Genomic DNA, 14,978 nt, shown 5'->3' on the forward strand with positions numbered 1-14,978 from the left:
TTGATTGTGTTGCTCATAAGAATGGTCCGGTGGGAATGTATATATGCATGTATATATTGGATTTGTATAAAAGTCTTTGTATGCAGTTTGTCCATAGGACACCATTGCAGTGGGCCCAGTGCCCCACCCGCTGAGTAGAGGTGCAGAGTGTGTTTGTGCAAATGTCAATATATTAACATAACACAGTTAGAGCTGTGATTTTACCCAGAAGTAAGATGTCTGTGCAGAAAAAAGATTTGGTACCTTTAATTACAAGAATAACAGTTTTACGCATGGAAAGCACATGTATATCTTTTGTCTTTTGATGCTGCCTAAATGTTATCATAATTTAGTCATGTGATTTTCAATACTGCTACATGTTTTGTTCTTTTGGCTGGAGGTTGGGGGCTCGTCCTGTCTAAGACAACGAATAGGTTTTTTTTTTTACATTGAAAGGATGTTAGGGTGTGAATGGGCTCCAAGCATAGGTTTTAAGGTAAGTATTTATATAGGGTATTTTTACTAAGTGATTGCCTTTCCGTCCAATATTTTGTGTGTTGTTGTTTTTTTTTTCTTTTGTGGTTTGATTTGTTTCGTTTCAGTGCAATGGGAAATATTATCTCTGTGTTATGGTGAGTATTGATGCAACTTTGTGATAGACGGATTACATGTGCACTGACATGGCATGATGCATGACATGCATGAGAAAGATGTAGTCCTTTGAGTAACTAATATTGTGTTTCCCTTTTTGTGGCTTTTGTGTTTGGTATATGTATTATTGCGTATTATTTTATGTTATACGCATGTAAATATTGTGTGTTTTATGTTTTCTTTGGCTTATTGTGCATTGTTTGTTCTGTTCTGCGTGGTAGGTATGCTGATCGATCTTAAGGCTGACAAATTAAGGAGACCAGCATACTGGGTTTTGGGCTGCAGTTTCACTGTGCATGAAATGCATGGCATTGTGTTCTGAGCATGGCATTGTGTTCTGTGTCACAGCTCCTTTGCATGTGTTGCTGGGATTTGTCTATGCTTTCTGTGCTTGGCACAGCCACTATACCTGCAGCCTTGGTATGCTTGTTTCTGTTTTGTATTGTTTTGACAATTCTATTTTTGATACTAGTACAAGCTCCTCTGTGGGGAATTTGTTCTGGTCCTTAAATTTCACAGGCAGCACTTTTAGCAGTGTACGTCTATTTTGTTACATGGTTGTTCTTTTATAGATTTCCCTTTTGCCGCCATTTCCCTAATGAATGGCGCATAGTGCCTGGTTATGGGGGATTTTTACACTTTCCTTGTCCTTACTCCTTAATGGGAATATAAGGCCTCAAAAGAGGCTGTGTGTTTTGCAATGGATAAATAATAAGCATGAATTCTCGATATTAATAGGCACACACATCATTTTATGGCAATGACATTTGTACATGTGCTAAAAGATGTTCTAGCCCTCTCAAAAGTGCTATGTATCTCCTACAATTTTGTTTCTGCCCAGTGCTGCACCCGGGGGTTAATGGTTTTGACTGAAGAGAAATATGTTTCAGATTTCCTTCTGTCAAAAATGGGGGAGGTAGCTAGCTCTCCGCTAGCTCTCCTATAAATTAGGAATAGGTAACATGTATATTGCTCCCTCCTCTTCTCCAATTTTTATTAGCCTGTTCTGCTTTGCTCTAAAAAGGGAATTTGTTGTTGGTAGTTTTGTTTTACAAGTGTTGGGTTTTAAAGTTATGCGGGCACACTGCTAGTTCTTTATTAGCTAGTCTGTGAAAATAAACTGATAGTCTTTATTAGAGAAGACGCCCCAGACTAATGTTTCCTTATTTGACCTTTGAAGGAAACAATAGTTCTGTACTTTTTTTTTCATTTTTTTTTCAGAAAGACACACATTCACTGGATGATGTCATCAGTGATGTCATTTGGGATGTCATCAGTGATGTCATGAGTGATGTCACTGACCACGTCATGAGTGATGTAATATGTGCTGTCATCAGCAGTGCATTGCAGGCGCGCGTGTTATAGTTAGCTGAACTAACTATAACGGGGGAATTTCAATGGCTTTGTATTAGTGAAATATTTTTTTAGCTAGGATAGCTACTCCTCTTGTCCTACTATCCTGATTTGTATGAGCAAGAACATCATACCCCATCTGTTCCAGCATGAATTTATCCTTCCCCATAATATGATTGGAGACATACCACGTCCAGCCTTAACGTCCTTAGCATAGCTGCAGCCGTCTGCCTTTTCCCTCTGTTATTCAGTCCACATATGTTCAAAGAGGCCACCCTTAACGTCATGTATATTTACAAGGATTTTCCATACTACCTGCCAGCTTGAAACTCTCTTCTCTTATTATGTATACCCAAGCTTCCTCTTCTTGATGTGTTTTGTCATTTTGTGCTGTTTTCTCCACCCAACCATCACAAGACATGGTCTACATAGTGAAAAAGGTGAAAGATGCTTGTGTGATCCTCAGCAAAAAATCCTCAGCAAAATATTTTTTCTGTTGCAATTATAGCTTTGTAGAAGTTAGTTTCCTGCTGCTTCCCATAGTACATGAGCATGGTCATGAGTAAAAAAAAAAAAAAAAAAAAAAAAAAAAAGTGAATATTAGAAGTGTTTGATGTTTTGCACAACAGTGAGGGTTCACAAAGTAGACGCTGTGTGCATGCTATAGGAATAGCTTTTTGAAATTCCCTTTTTGAGGATTCGCAAGAAAATGTTTTGCGGGAATACAACATGTCTGTGTTGTTTTATTTTTTCTCTTCTCTTAGAATTAACGCATACGTCCGACCACAGGTAATACAGTGGAAAAGTCAAACATGTAATATATTACCTATTGTTAGGACAAATTTATTGATAGGCCTGAGATGTTTTTTTCATTCAAATCCACACCGCCCAGCAAATGTTTGTGGTGTCTTGAGACCAAATTGTTTTGACCCTTTGTAGGCTTTGAATAAAGATCTTCGTTCTATTCATCAATAGGTAGCAGACACCCTGAAGCCGTTGCCGGAGGGGCCTGGACACACACCAACCATCATGAGGACTGCGTCGACATCCGAAGATACCAGCGGAAGTTTTACTTTGAGCCGAGAGGAAGGTGCTGTTACCACCCAAACAGCACTCAGGATCCTGGCTCATGAGAGGGCACCCATGCCAGCCGTGTAAAAAGGGTCTAGCTTCTGTTACCCTATGAGTGGGAGTGAGCGTGAAAGGGCGTCGCTGATGACACATACGCTTCTCAGATGCTTTATTGATAGGTGAGGAGCCTGATCAAAAGGATAAGAGGCCATCTCTGATTGATAGTGGTGAGGTCTCTCTTGATAACAGTGAGCAAAGATCAGCAGATAAGTCCCCTGCAAATGAGCCCCCCATTCTGTTCACAGATCCAGAGGTGCGAGGGAGCACTCAATACAATCTGTGGCCCAAGAAAGGAGAGCAGGGCACCGGAAGAAGGGCTGAGTAAGGGAAGTAGGGAAGGACTAAAGAAAGTGTTAGGGATGGACTGCTGGAAGAGCCCTGGTGCACTGTTGAGACATTGTCAGGTGAGACACTAGGACTGCGCCTGGGCCCAGATTAAGTGCTCCTCTGTTACAACTGCTGTGTGACAAGCGACGTGGGATTAGGGTATGAACGGTAAAAGCCTGCCTGTGAGGCTTTAACGGACACAGGGAGAAGATCCCTTTCAAGTGTTGAAGAACCCCTCTGGCCGGTTTTAGGACTGTCTGGGACAATTTTTTCTAGTTTAGTTTCTTTTTCCTTTTTTTCCTTTTTGCTTTTTGGATTTTTTGGTTACGTTCCCTTTGGTCGTCCTATCCCTGATGAGGAGCAGCCCTTTGCGGCTCCTCGTAGACCTGAGCCCGCTTCCCCCTGGTTGGCCTCAGTGTGAACTGTTTTTCCCTTAGTTTACTTTGGTCTTTTAGCTAGAAAAATGAGTCCCTTTGAATGTTCCTTTTCCCCAGGAGGAGCTGCCTCTGCGGCTCCTTGTCCAGATGCCCCTGCCCATATTTGGTTCACATGGTCTACAAATGTAATAATGTGTTTGTTTTTGGGAAGTTCATTAGGATGATGTAGTATTCTATTGTTGCACAAGACACCTGTTACTTATAGTACTGCAGATTATTGGGTGTGGGTCGTTGCCTTCAAACACACAAGGGTGAAAAAAATGTTACTTTTATTCTTGCCCTATGGAAGTAGCTGTCAGGGTTAGTATACTTTGAGTAGTCTAGATGCAAGTGCACACTGAGTATATGGTTCAATAGGGTGTTTTCTCTGATCAATATTATTGCATTAATTCCTGCTCATGACTTGAACTGTGATGTCTTTTTAAGTTGTCCAATAATGACATAATGTTATAGAGCAATGGTGCAACGGGAGAATATGCTTAGATTAGTCAAAAAGGAGGGTGTCTCACACCCAGAGAATAATAATTGTTTTAGTAGGTATTGCAGAGGTTGTTCTTTTACTAGTTGCCTCTGCACTTCCTGTCCTATAGTATGCTGCACTACTTCTATGATCATGCTCATCCTAGTATTTCCTTTCCCGACATTTGATTGATGAGTGATGCCGTTCCCGTTCTCTCCTTTAGAATTGCACAGTCCCTACTTTGAGCAATAAAGGATGTACTTATGTTAGCCACATTAGGCTAAAAGGAGGGTCTGATAGATTGTAATTTTCCTGCTAATGATGTTGTACATATGTTAGCCTAATGTGTCATAAATTAATATGCAGTTACAGCCTATTATTCATGTTCTGCAACCCACTGAGCTATTTTTCTTTATATGCAAGCTTCATTTGGATAGAACTGTTTCTGTAATGGTTAAGCTTTTGTCTTATTTTTGCCTTCTAAGTTAGAAGACTTGCTGTAGTACATTGCCTTCTATCTGTTAGGGTCCCATTGTTGATAATTTTGTATACTTTCTTATAATAACAAGAAGCTTGCCTATGACAGGCAGATTTCTAATGCTGACATTTGCTCTGCAGTTCCAATGTCTCATGGTACAGTTTTCCCCCCTCCCTTATGAGCAGAAAGTCCCTGTTTCAGCATTTCTTTCCTCAGAGCTTCGGCTCTGTGTCCTTGAGGGGTGATAACACTGTTGCCTTCGCAGGTGCAGATGCCTCATGTATGAGGTAATTGTTCTCCCTCTGCTGAGCCCAGTACTTTTCCAGTCTGGGCGTGGTTTTACGCCGCCATGCTATGTTATATTGTATTGCTGTGAGGAGAGTCCTCAGTCCTCTCGATGCACTCTCTGGGGTGTAGAACTGACAGGGCCCATCTGCAGATGAATATTATTTAAATAAATATGTGTCTAATTCTTCTCCACTGCCTGGCTGGATTATTTAATTGTTAGTGATAGATGAGTGAGGTAAGTCGCTCAGGTGGATTTGAGCCACACTTATCACTGGTCTTCTGATTTACAAAGGCCCTCCGATTCCTTCCACTACTCTCAGTTCACGATAGAAGGCCACAGCTAAAGGTTAGTGTTGGAAACAGAGAGGAAACTCAGACCTCAAGAAGGAAAAAACTAGAATTACAAAGAAATCTTCAAGCACATCAAAGTGGAGGAGACGACCCAACCGAGGACTTCAAATTACAGATAAATAGGATATAACAGGAGAAAAGAAATGTAATAGCCCTGAATATAGCATAATTCTTTGTGAGCAAGCAACCAGCTGATGCAAGCAGTGCTGTGATTCATGGAAGGATAGTCCAACACCCATATATAGTAATTTTAAAAGGAAAAAGTAGAAACCTGGACGGTCTAATCAGCCATATTGGATTGGGATGGTTACATAGAATTTATTTGAAATAAGTTTCCACAAAGAAGAATACAGCCTGGACTTCTTATAGCAAACCACCTATAAACTCAAGAGAGTACCTACAGACTAGTTGCAGGCACAAGGAGACCCAGATTCAATGAATGAGGCCGTGTCGGACCTCCAGATGCTCAGCATGGATGCACTCTTTCCCACTGCTCAGCTGGCATGGGTGTGCTCACATTGGGCCACTCTGTTTGCCAGAAGCAACTGGCAGTCAGGCCTCCCTAAAGCCGATCTTACTGAGAAGGCCACTAAAATGGGCATACTGGCAGGACCCGAACAGATGTTGAGATATGACCATCACAACTAAAATGGCACAACCACAGAGCTTCAGCCAAGCCAATTGATGGCCCTAAGGAGTTCTAATAGTCTGGCCACTAAATGTGACTATGTCTCTGTCTCAGGAAATATTTTAACTTTCCTCAATGCCTATAAACTGATTTTTTTGTATTTTTTTAATGAATTAGAGGTTGCTTGATCATTTATGTGAATTCTATGTGTTTATATACAGTTTGAAGTCTACATTTGAGTTTTGCAATTAAAAAGCTTTTAGTTCCTTCTCAACCTTCCAAATGCCTTAACAAATGAATAATTCATTTTATCTCGTGGTGAAATTGTGAAAATGTTCTTTCTCGTAGCAGGTTGCAGGTGCAATGTATAATAATTAAACTTATTAGCTCCTGGAAGCACCATACTCTAGGAATGGGCACGCATTCATCAAACTGCCATGGTAGGGAAGTGATTTCAAGCATGCATTAACCCCAATGGCGTGAGTTCCCTTACTGTCCCACTCTTTGATTCTCAGCAGCCTATTACTTGGTTCTAAGGGAATGCGACAAGGGCAAAGAGTGGAAACTACAGAAATTAAACACGACTCTAGGAGCCCTGCTTCCTTTGTTTCACCTGATCTTTGTGATGTCTGTGGTAAGTTGAAACAAGGGAATTCCAATGGTACCAAGTGACAGGTCAGGGGTAGGAAAGTCTACCTCTGACTATCATTTTCGAAATCCTTGCTTGTGGAGAATAATGGTCTGTGGCTTGAAAAAGACCCAGAACAATTATTTAATAATCTATTCCAAACACTTACAGTTTCATAAATAACCAAACATTCAACGGTAAGGTCCACTGCTGTTACATGATCACCTCATATTACTTTCTCACATTTTGGAAGGAAAACAGAAACACTCACGTTTCTAGTATTGTAGTTGAAGCCTGTTGATGGTGGCATGACTTGCCCAAGGTTAGTTATGCTCAATGTGGTTGGATCTGGCTGTGTGATCTTGTACTGTGGAAAGAAGGATTAAAACATACAAATCAGTATAATATACTTGATAGTAAAGTTCCTTGATAAAGGAACACAAAATAAGGAATATCTATCTATCTGTTTGTCTGCCCATTTATGGTGAGTTGTCTGTAAGTCAATTGTTGATCAATTAATCAAACTATCAGTGAATTGATCTGTCAGTCGTTCTGTCTGTAGGCTGATTTGTATTCCAGACAACTGGTCTGTCAATTTTTTTATCCATCGATCAGTTTGTCCGTCCATTTATCTATCTATATGCCTAGCTGACATTAGCAAACTTGTATGTCTGCAGTCATTAGCTACTTGACTCTGCTGCTGTTTTAGGGATGTTTACACCCTTTGAACTTTGGCATGCCAAGTTAAACAGGACTTGTTTTTTTTTACCCAAAAACTAAACATGATTTCTTTTTTTAAAATGTGTTGCAGAGAATGCCAGATCCTCATAGGGCAGTGCGAGAGATATACTATGCCCGCTCAGGCATGTAGCTTCCTTCCAAGTTAAGTATTATCTATCCAGCTGGTCCCTAGTGACAGCTGTTGGAGCATAGCCCAGTCACCCACAATAGCCCTCACCACCAGGCATATCATAGGAACATATGTTGCATTGCAGTAGCCTTTCTATTATGCTGGCAATGCTATGGACATAATGGATGTACTCTTCCTAGCACTGCCCTTCTGTTATGTCTATAACCCTATAAATGGTAGCCAGCAAGACTAAGCTGATACAAAGCCCTGCTGGGGTCAGCACTCTTCCCAAGGTTATATATATGTATTAAAATAATAATTTGAGGGAAATTTGTTGTTGATCGAGAGCCCTCCAAAATATCCGAGTTACTTGATTGGTATCTTACCCTCAGGGGTGATTTTTAAAGTCAAACCGTACTAACGAGATAAACAATTCATTGATTTGGAAGGTTTGATGCTGTTAATTTGTCAGTGTGGAATACCTGCTCATTGTAGAAACAATGATCAGCCCAGAGATTTGGCTTGCAATAGCATGTCCATCACGTCAAGTATTGCTTCATTGGTGGCCATGTCTATTCTGCATGAACATGAGGTGGCTCCTTCCCTGGCTTTCAAAAACCCAGCTTAAGAGAAATCCTGTAAGCTCATGAAATTTCAACAGGATCTGGAACTTACAGACAACATGTGCTCAAACTGAGATTTACTCCATTAGTCTGACTTTTTGCCTATTTGTGGTGGCTCCAGGGATTCAGGTCCAATGACAAAAATCAACAGCCCAAAAGAATCCTAATGAAACGAACACAATTTACAGTATATCGGACCTCTCATTGGTGGTCCCGGGTTATGGAAATTGTTTGTTACTTCAGCCAGGGGATTATGATCTGCAATTAAGGGATTCATTTGACTGAGTTGTAATCCTTTGTGAATAATAATTAGAACTAAATATGCTCTGTGGGCCAGTCAAGGTTGCTGACCTGCTCATTGTGGTGTCATCAAAATATGTGGTCCGTTGCCCAGGAATGGTTGCTTTATTATCTTTGACTAACAATTAGTGCACCAGCTAGATACTTATGTTCATACGTTTCTGAGTTCAATTATATACAGTAATAAAAAATCACTTCTTCTCAAATTCTTTGTTAGTGACAAATTATTCCATCTTTGCTTGTGACTTCATATCCAGCTATCTATGGAGATGTCAACATGTGCTTCCTAAAAGCACCATCAGGGCAATCTCACTTTTAAACTGCATTTGTTAGAAATATTTCAAATTAATGCAAACACTGGCATGTTAAACGTTTTCTGATGGATATCAATCTCCTATCTGTAATAATGATCCCCTTGTGACCAGTGTTAGATGGTCAAAGTACAGCTCATTAGTGTCTGCTAAATGTCTATTGTTAAACCGTGGGTAACACAATTCCTCGACTGCCATTGTGAAAGACCTTGTACCTAGCCCTTTTCAGTCTACAAAAAGCTTATATATTATGAATAGTACTAAACTATGAAACATCCTTTCTTAGACAGTCACAGACCACGCTTTGACTCTAAGCAAGAAATAATTACTTACATTTTTGTAGCATAACATTTTGACCTAGATGTGTGCATAAAAACTATTTTCCTATCGCCATGGGGTAGTTCAGGACTGCATTCATTTTCTTTAATGATATTCTCAACGTTTTTTCTAAGCACTGGTCAAATCTTCCACATACCAATCAGGTAACTAATCCCATTTTGTTACGGAAAATGCATTGCTCATGTGACTTACCGCTATAGCTTTTAACTTTTTTTAAATATTGTTATGCCAACCAGTGAGTCAGCTGTCACGCACAATTAAGTTAATTGTAATCGGGAGAGTAGACTTCCCTGTTTGTAAAATATGTATTATTGATATCACCTGGGTTTTGGATAACCCATATGTAAGAAATTGGGTTTCTGGTTGCTAGATGTATGCACCCTGTCCAAGCAGTAACCACAATCCTAGTCAGGGTAAGTCAGATACACACCCTAAATTAACCTGTGATCACCCTCTTGTACCTTGCCACAGAGCAGTCAGGCTTAACTTAAAAGGAAATGTGTAAAGTATTTGTGCAACACTTAAAACAGTGAATACACCATAAAAAATATACCACGCCTGGTTAGAAACATGGAGCCTACATTATTAAACAAAATAAAATGACAAAAATCCAAAAAGCAGAACTAGAGTTATGAATTGCTAAAGAGTATCTTGAAATATAGTGCTTAAAAGCATAAAGCGGGGCTATCTGGTTGCGCTTGACCGGGACAAATCCAAAAGATCAGACCGACTGCAATGGTGCGCAAGTCGGATGCAGGGACTAGCCTTGGCCTGCTGAAAACAGTACCTTGGTTCAGGGTTGCATAGAGGGATAGATGCGAGGAGCAGTCAGAGGCAATGTGTCCACGTTGATCCTCAGAATGTAGGCAATGTGTCGGTTCCAAGCCGAGCAAGTCTGGAATGCATCATGGTCGGACCCCTCTGGTGTAGGTGATGTGTCGTTGTGGAGCCGTGCAGATGGTGATGAGATGTCCTTGATCCTGGCAGCAGCAGTGATGCATGGGCATCAAAAGGGATGCGCCGGTTCCGATTGTCAACAACGGCAATGCGTGGGTTTTTGCAGTTGCAGCAGTTTATACCCACCTCCACAGGGGGTCAATACTGGATTGCCACCTCCTGGCAGGGCAAGACTCTCAGACGGCAGGGTCCAAGTTGTGTTAGTTAGTGGAGGGAAGTCTTTGATGTCCTTGAACAGGAGGAAAGCAGACAAGCCCTTGGAGCAACTCTGGGTTGAAGTGATGCTGGTCCAGTACTTCTCTCCCAGGCAAGGAGGGCAACAGGCGGGCAGCAGAGCAGAAAAAAAGTTATTCTAGAGCAGCAGCCCAGCAGAGTGGCAGTCCTTCAGCAGCACAGCAGTCCTTTTTCCTGTCACAGTGTCCACAGGTGCAGAAGTGTACTGAAGTGGTAGGGCCAGACTTTCAGTTTTTAGGTCCCGTGGTGCCTTTGAAGTGGGGGAGACTTCAAAGAGAGACATTTGAGGTCCACAGAGTCCCAGCCCTCCCTGTCCTGGTTCCAGGCTTACTACAGGGGGTTGATCAGCCTTTTATGTGGGGACAGAACACAATCTATCCATATGTAGGTATAAGGCTGTGCCCAGATCCTCCCTCCCATCCTGGCCAGGATGGCCCATCAGGATGTGGATAGCCAATCAGTCACACCTAAGCTCCCTTTGTATGTGGATCTCTAGAGGGAATGCATAAATTTCAGCTGTCACTCAACTGAAACACGTTTTTGGAGATACACTGAACGTATAGACAGACGGCCTCACATACTTGAGTGGATAACGGACGTGACGGTGATCACCAGCGCATTGATACTACATCTGGTAATAAATTAAGCTTTTGGGTGATCATCAGTACGATAATCTCAATATGAATCAAAGGCTTTAATTCCTTCAAAGTCTTTATCGAACGCTACGGTGGTTATAGTAGAGACAGATCTTGTGATCTTCAAAAAGACAATTCCAACCCTGATGAAGTCCATTTTGGACGAAACGCTGGGTTGATGCATTTTTACTACAAATAAAGAATAATTGAAAATAAGAAATATCAATACTCATTGCACTCCATTTTTGCATGTATGTTGTGGATCCCATAACATTTTGTATAATTTGGAAAAAAGATGTTTAATTAAATGCTTGTGCTTACTTAATGAAGGTTTTACATTCAATTTTATGCTCCTTTTCAGAACCTAATTACTTTGAGAGAAAGTCTTTTCTCTTATATTTGTGACTTCTTAGCTGTGGTGTCATGGTAGGTTGTGCATCTCTACTATACATATACAAGAATTAAATAGACTGTGGCAGCCCCTATTGCCCAAACTGCTTTTTGCATAACATCAATGCACATACAGGCTCTGCAGTGGCAGGCCTGAAAACATGGTTAAAGGGCTGCTTAAGTGGCTGGAACAAGCAACATGTAATTTACAGGCCTTGGGCACAAGTAGTGCCCTTTATTAAGGACTTATAGGTAAATTAAATATACCAAACATGTGTAAACCAGTTATACCATCTTTTAGGGAGAGACCACAAGCACGTTACCACTGGTTAGCAGTGGTAAAGTGCCCAGAATCCTAAAGCCAACAAAAACGGGGAGTAGAAAGGCAAAGGGCCCTCTCCAACACCATAGCAATAGGAAAGATTTGTTCCGGGATTTTACAGTTGATACCACACTGTCCCATTACGAATTTCAGTTTCATCTACTTTTTTCTTTCCTATAAACATTGAAACCCACCAACCGTGTTGTCTCCATGGAACCCTTCAGGATGATTTGTCACAAGCGTTCAATCATAGCTGAAAGGGGGTTGGGTATGAGCTGTGCTTTATGGGGTGCAGTGGTATACAGGATTAGGAACTTTATAATTGCAAACCTATTGGTGGATACAATGCAACACAAGTACGCATCTTTGTAACAAATAACTACATGTGAATGAAAACAGCTCAGGAGTTGTAACGCCATCTCCTCCTCCTGCTTTAACACCCTCTGCATGCTCCGCAAGATCTACAGATGGATCCAGACAGATACAAGTAAGACAGTCACCCAGGCCCTCGTCAGCAGCAGACTCGACTACGGAAACGCCCTCTAAGCGGGAGCCCCGACCAAATTCATCAATCGACTACAACGCATCCAAAACGCCTCGGCACGACTGATCCTTGATGTACCACGACACGGCCACATCACCCCCTACCTGAGAAACCTGCTCTGGCTCCCCGTCAACAAGAGGATATCCTTCAAGTTCCTCATCCACGCTCACAAGGCACTCCACAAGACCGGCCCAGCCTACCTCAACAGACGGCTCTCCTTCTACACCCTCAACCGCCAGTTACGCTCCGCCGACCTCTCACTCGCCACTGTCCCGTGCATACGAAGAACAACCACCGGCGGGATATCCTTCTCCCACCTCGCCGCCAAGACATGGAAACCCTCCCACTGAGCCTACGACATGCCCAAGACCTGCTGACCTTCAGACAGGAGGACACTAAAGACCTGGCTGTTCGAACAGTAGTTGCCCCCTATCCCCCCCCCCCCCCAGTGCCTTGAGACCCTCGCGGGTATGTAGTGCGCTTAACAAATGACTGATTGATAACTCAGACACGTTGGAGTCAGGTCAGAAGACAGGATTCAACTCTGTTTTGGTAAGAATCAACTCTTCTATATCCTGGATTGGATTGACAATGAGAATTTTGCTTAAAAAGACATGGCTTCTGGTGTTTTCTGGTGAGTTCATCTTTCCTAGGGCAGGGCTGAGAGGGTCCCAGAACTTAGGACCTTTATAAGGATGTATCCCATTGTTTGAGCCCATTAAACTTTAGTTTCATGATTTCATGCAAATGCTCAATTTGGGTTTTCTAGTTAACCCTCAGTGCTGAACCAACATGTGCTGATAGCCCATTCATCTAATCCAAAATACCTTGAACATTTTGCAGAATATCTTGAATTTCATCCTGATCTCCACTAGGAACATTAATGAGCTCTTAGTATTTTATTTCTAAATTCTGTCTGACAAACAGGGGTTACACTTATTGAACACCATCAGGAAGTTGACAGTGGATCCCTGAGGAATCTATGTTACAATAGTCCAGCCATGCCAAGACTATAGATTGGGTCAGCTCCTATTAGAGATTAGTTTATAAGGCTAGTGTAGTCTTTCAGATAATATAAAACTGGAAATTGGTGCATTCACAGTTGGGTTTAAGGAGGGAAAAAAAGTTCAGAAATGAAAATGACACCCAAACTCTTTACTTTATATGTGAGAGCTAGGACTAATTGAAAGGTTACAAACCAGAAAAATGGTTCCAATCATTTTGTCAGTGGAAGACATTATCCAGCCAATTAGTGATGTGAGTTTAGACCTGGCAAAGTTCACAATAGAAAGATGGATCTGGGTATTGTTTGTATATGAGCGATTGCAACCTGTATGACTCAAACACCTATGATGCAATAAATATTGAACACGCATGGTGACAGGAATGAGGCTTGGGAATGGGATCCGTCACAACATCCTTTACATAGCAGACTTTGGAAACAATTCTGATTTATTGGGTATAGTATTACTGGATTGTTTGACTTCGCTCTTGTGCAGTCTTTGAGTGTCGCATTCACCACATGAGGCGTAGCACTGCCTATAGGTTCAGTGGCTGCAGAGAGGTCAAAGAGTATAATAATGAAGTTGTTGGACAGATTTTGAAGGAGTATAACAGGTTTAAATATGTTATTTGGCAGGTACTTTTCTTTCTGTGGTGACTTTTATCAGTAGAGTGTGATACTTACATGATTAAAGGATTTAGAGATTGCACTTTTACTTCACGATCATAATGACACTAATGAGTAACGTAAATAATTCCTTTGATCTAAATATGCTTTTTTATCATTTAGCTTAATTCAATTGAATAACAAGACTGAATACTCCCATTAACACTTTGTAAATTAAGGGGCCGATTACGATGGTGGTGTGACCGCCGGGGTCAGGCTATTGGTGGCGGTCTCACCACCATCGACCCATGTAGGACTACCAGCTGCATTAGGATGGCGGGCGGATGATGGGCAGGCAGAGAGACCATCCACCATGCATCCGACAGGCTCAAGGAGCCCGTTGGACCGTCGGACGAACTAGAATCCCTACAATTGTGGAGGTGCCTACTAAGGCCCCGCCCCAGGGATTACAATGTCCCTTTCCGGCAGCTGTTTCAATGTGGTTAATCCACAATGAAAAGGCTGGCGGAAAGTGATTTTGTGGTCTCTAGCGGGCCCCCCTGCTTCCTGTTCCTGTCGGAGGCAGGAGAGCAGGAGCCGAGAAAACGTGGGACCCGGCATCAAGGTAAGCTTTAAATTATTATGATTTTTTTTATTATGACCCCCCTGCTCGTCCTCCCCCGCGACCCTCTCTCCCCCCATGACCTCCCCCCTGCCCGCCCACCACGCGCGAGCCACGGCGGTTGCATGGGCGCCGCAGAAATGTTTCGAGGGGGGGCAACATTTTTACTTCATCACCATCCTAAGACATGATTGAGCACAAGTATTAAATACATTTAATAAAAATCTAATAAGACAAAGAGCTTAAATAAACAAAGAAACTCATAGGGGGAAGAGAAAAATCTTGTGAGGCGCCACAGCAGACGACCTGGCAACTACAATAAAACAGGGGGTAAAACAAAAAAATGCCCAGAAAAAAACAAAAAAAATTCTAAATCAGGTTGATGTGGCTCTGGAGCATGGGTACTCACAAACTTTCTCTCGGGGGTCAAATTTACAGGGGGTTTTGTGGCAGAGGGCTGCACCGATGGAGGCGGGGTCAGTGGGGGAGGGGGGTGGGGCTAGAGCAGCAAAAAGAACTTTGACTATGAGG

At 41.9% G+C, this 14,978-nt stretch overlaps 1 protein-coding gene across 1 annotated transcript in view; it reads right to left on the minus strand.

Annotated features, from left to right (window-relative positions):
- The window catches only part of LOC147692577 (cadherin-related family member 4-like), a 422,868-nt gene that overhangs the window by 288,456 nt on the left and 119,434 nt on the right, over positions 1–14,978 (minus strand). Inside the window, exon 5 of the mRNA XM_086938792.1 lies at positions 6,983–7,078. Within this exon, the coding sequence (XP_086794918.1) occupies positions 6,983–7,078 (96 nt within the window). The remainder of the gene's footprint in view (positions 1–6,982; positions 7,079–14,978) is intronic.

Source organism: Lissotriton vulgaris, chromosome 9 (genome assembly GCF_964263255.1).
Source record: "Lissotriton vulgaris chromosome 9, aLisVul1.2, whole genome shotgun sequence".
In the NCBI taxonomy this organism is placed as follows: Eukaryota; Metazoa; Chordata; class Amphibia; order Caudata; family Salamandridae; genus Lissotriton; species Lissotriton vulgaris.